This window comes from Jatropha curcas, chromosome 6 (genome assembly GCF_041381405.1).
Source record: "Jatropha curcas cultivar XTBG-Jc1 chromosome 6, XTBG_Jcur_1.0, whole genome shotgun sequence".
Taxonomy (NCBI): domain Eukaryota; kingdom Viridiplantae; phylum Streptophyta; class Magnoliopsida; order Malpighiales; family Euphorbiaceae; genus Jatropha; species Jatropha curcas.
Window position 1 is genome coordinate 21713694 of NC_143156.1, and position 3558 is coordinate 21717251.

General features: G+C 35.0%; 1 protein-coding gene across 2 annotated transcripts; it reads left to right on the plus strand.

Moving 5' to 3' along the window:
• The first annotated feature begins 526 nt into the window (after nucleotides 1–526).
• On the plus strand, nucleotides 527–2897 carry LOC105641571 (actin-depolymerizing factor 2). Of its 2 annotated transcripts, none has more exons than XM_012226155.4 (3): nucleotides 527–688; nucleotides 2177–2442; nucleotides 2545–2897. In XM_012226155.4, exons 1-3 carry the CDS (start codon nucleotides 686–688, stop codon nucleotides 2693–2695), a joined length of 420 nt encoding a protein of 139 aa, XP_012081545.1. In that variant the 5' UTR covers nucleotides 527–685; the 3' UTR covers nucleotides 2696–2897. The 2 variants fall into 2 exon arrangements, with proteins under 2 accessions (XP_012081545.1, XP_020537961.1); XM_020682302.3 differs by lacking the exon at nucleotides 527–688 and adding an exon at nucleotides 1664–1865.
• Nucleotides 2898–3558: the final 661 nt, after the last annotated feature.

Below are 3558 nucleotides of genomic sequence, written 5' to 3' on the forward strand. Positions count from 1 at the left end.
CGACAAAATATCTTAAACAAAATCACCAAAATGGTGAAACAATAACTCAGAATTAGATGTTAGAATAAAATCTCAATATATAGCAACAATAATTTGGATTTGTATCAAAACATGATGACTATATTAATTAATTTATATTTTCAATGACAATTCAGTTGAGTCGACTTTTTAAATAAGTTAAATTTGAATTTCAAATTTTTTGATCGAGTTAATTCCGAGTTGATGTTGTAGTTGATTCTATCTGACTCGGTTGAGTTAGATTGCACACCGACGCGAATCTCTTATTTATTATTTAGGAAAGAATATCATAAATAAAGGTAAAACACATTTATTTGATTTCAGACCACTATCCAAACGACGTCGTATGAACTCTATATGCCTACCACGAAGTAGGTGACACACATGCTAATCTCACCGCCCAAAACGTGGCATACTTTTGCACCGTGTACAACAAGTGTCAAAACATTAGTGGATTAAACGTCTTCACTTGCCATATATTGTTGACCGTGACCGTGATACTAGCAGGCTAAAGCCACCACACATACCAAACGTGAAAGAAAGGAAAGGGCCTCGCATTTCAAGTAAAAGGAAGTCTATCTTTATCATCGCAAACCCTCTCTCTCTCTCTTAGCCCTAGATTTTCTCTTTCTTTCTCGGCCCCTCTGTTTATTATTTTCTCGAGAAAATGGTAAGGAACATCTATAACTCTGCTAATCACTCTCTGTTTCTACCTGTGATTTCAATTCTAAAGCTCTTTCTCCATTTCTATGTTTCAGCTATTTTTGATTATTCATCTTTAGCATATAATCGATTTCCTTTATTTTTTCCTTGTCTGTATTTGCTTTTGATCGCTAAATAGAAAATTTTGTTTGATTTCGGGAAATTTTTAGCTAAAGCTGTAAGTTTTGATTAGGGTTTTTGTTGTACAACGACTTGAATTGCTTGTTTGATTCTGATGATCTCTCGCTACTTGTATCTGCTGTGATTATCGTATATTTCTCTGATGGTTGTAGTGTAGAGGAACTATAGCGTGTTTGATGTTGGATTTTGCTATGTGTCTTTGAGATTAGTGCTTTTTCTTTATTGTTTGGTTATTTAGGTAATGGTAAATTTAGGTTTTGTCAAAATGTTATATATTCGGAACCAAGTCCGATTTCTCTCTTTACTTTTCTAATTTAAATAATATTGTAATGACACTTGTTGAGGTTTGCTAGTAGAGGGGGGATGTCTTTTTTTTTTTTTTCTCTCTCTCTCTCTCTCTCCTTGCACTGGATTGGTGAATTTTTGAAAGGTTGAGCAATTAGGCATTCCTCTCCAGAACAAGAAACATTATGGGATAAAATTATTATCCTATTTGGGAAATGAATGATCTCTTATCTTTCTAACCGGTGATTTTGAAATTGAACTATATGCTAGATTTTTTAGAAGTAACTTGAAAGTGGACAAGCAATTTATTTTTAGTTTTGGACTATGCTTTTCACTATGCTTTTCTGCTATTTGCGGACCGTTTATTGGATATACATACCTGGTGGAGCTTGGTGGCGCACATAAATTTGTGATCGTAGGAAAGGTGGGACTACTATTTTATGTTGGGGGTGGGGGGGGGGGAGAAAGTTCAAGTGTCCAGTCAGTTTTACAAGTTGAATCACCCAAATGGAAGAAATATGTGAACTCCTAACATTTTTATTGGTATGAGAAATCAAACTGGACCAGATTTTATCGGTTGGGCTAAGTAGGAAATAACAGGGAGACCAATCCAAGTGTCTTCAAAGCAAAAGCGAAGCCAATGCCAATGCCCCTTAGTAGAAATTGGAGTTCCAACTTCACTTTATTCCACATTGAAAGCTTCTTATAAAAGTATTCATGTAAGCATTTGCAATTAGTTACTTTGCTTAATTTAGTTGATAATTAGATGTGGAGAAAGTTCTAAATTTCCTTCTCTGAGTAATATCCCTTTCAAACTTGCCCATTTTTGGGAAATAACGAGCTGTGACGGAACAACTTGTGAAAAATTTTTCATCATTCATCAATGCAGTTCTTTGGCAAGTTCTTTACTAATAGATGTTTATAAGATGCAAGGATATGTGGAATTACAGCCTTCAATTTGACCTAAATGCTTGGGTGGTTATGAAAATTATTTGATGATAATGAAGTATTTCTTTCTTTACATTTGCAGGCAAATGCAGCATCTGGGATGGCTGTGCATGATGACTGCAAGCTGAAGTTCTTAGAATTGAAGGCAAAAAGGACCCACCGCTTCATTGTCTTCAAGATTGAGGAGAAGCAGAAGCAGGTGGTTGTGGAGAAGCTTGGCGAACCAGCTAACAGTTATGAGGATTTCACAGCAAGCCTTCCTGCTGATGAGTGCCGTTATGCTGTCTATGATTTTGATTTTGTAACAGAGGAGAATGTCCAGAAGAGTAGGATTGTTTTTATTGCATGGTAATTAGTTAATTCTTTTCTATCCCGCATCAGTATACTTGTTTTGTTTTTTCAATCATTATTTTATTGTTTCATTTATTTATTTTTGATTTGTGCATGAAGGTCTCCTGATACATCTAAGGTGAGAAGCAAGATGATTTATGCTAGCTCAAAGGACAGGTTCAAAAGAGAGTTGGACGGTATTCAGGTAGAGTTGCAAGCAACTGATCCTACAGAAATGGGTCTTGATGTTATTAGAAGCCGATCAAATTGAATGTAGGATACCTACAATGTGATGGAGATTCCATATTATCTGGTCCATTAAATGTAATGTTTATAAAAATTTGAACCTAGAATTTGCTTCTCTAAGTCGTGTCGTTATATATTTGTGGATTCGTGGGGTTGTATACCCTTGAAGTGTGATATTTACGTACAATTTATATGATGGTTTGTGGGGGTATAGTTCACAGCTTGAATTGGTTGCATGCTTCTGTGATTTTCTGTGGAATTAGATTATGCTCTCTATCGGTTTTAGTTGTATGTATGGCTTGTGATGAGAAATCAAACCGTAGTGTAAGAAAGAGCCATTAAGGGGGGTGGGATTTAGTCCTTTGGTTTAAATAAGGCCAAATCGGTATAAGCTGAATAAATTGAACTTTTGTATAGAGAAACTGAATCGAACTGAAATGTTTACAGAATTGAACATATTTGGTTTTTTGTGGCTTGGTTTGATTGTTAGGCTTGATTTACTTTTTTAATTAAATCAGTTTGATTTTTTCAGTTGGAAAAAGGGTTAGCTATTTTTATATGAAAATCGAAACTGAACTGAAGCCTTAACTAATGACACTAGAAAAGCTTAAGAGAAGGGTAGCTGATGACTAACGCTTAATTTGTTGAATTGGAGGATATGATCTTCTGGCACATTCGCTCCGTAATTTCGAAAGAGGTCCGTGGCACTGCAACATCATGGGTGCTGTTGCGTGCGGCCATTTAGGTTTTTACGGTGAAGTTTCTTTAATTTTAACTGAAATTCTACCGTGAATTTTTTGACATTTACAAATTTATAGAATGCACATTTTGAAGTACTAACCTATCATCTATTCTATGCCATATATAAATGTAGAAATAAAAATAAAG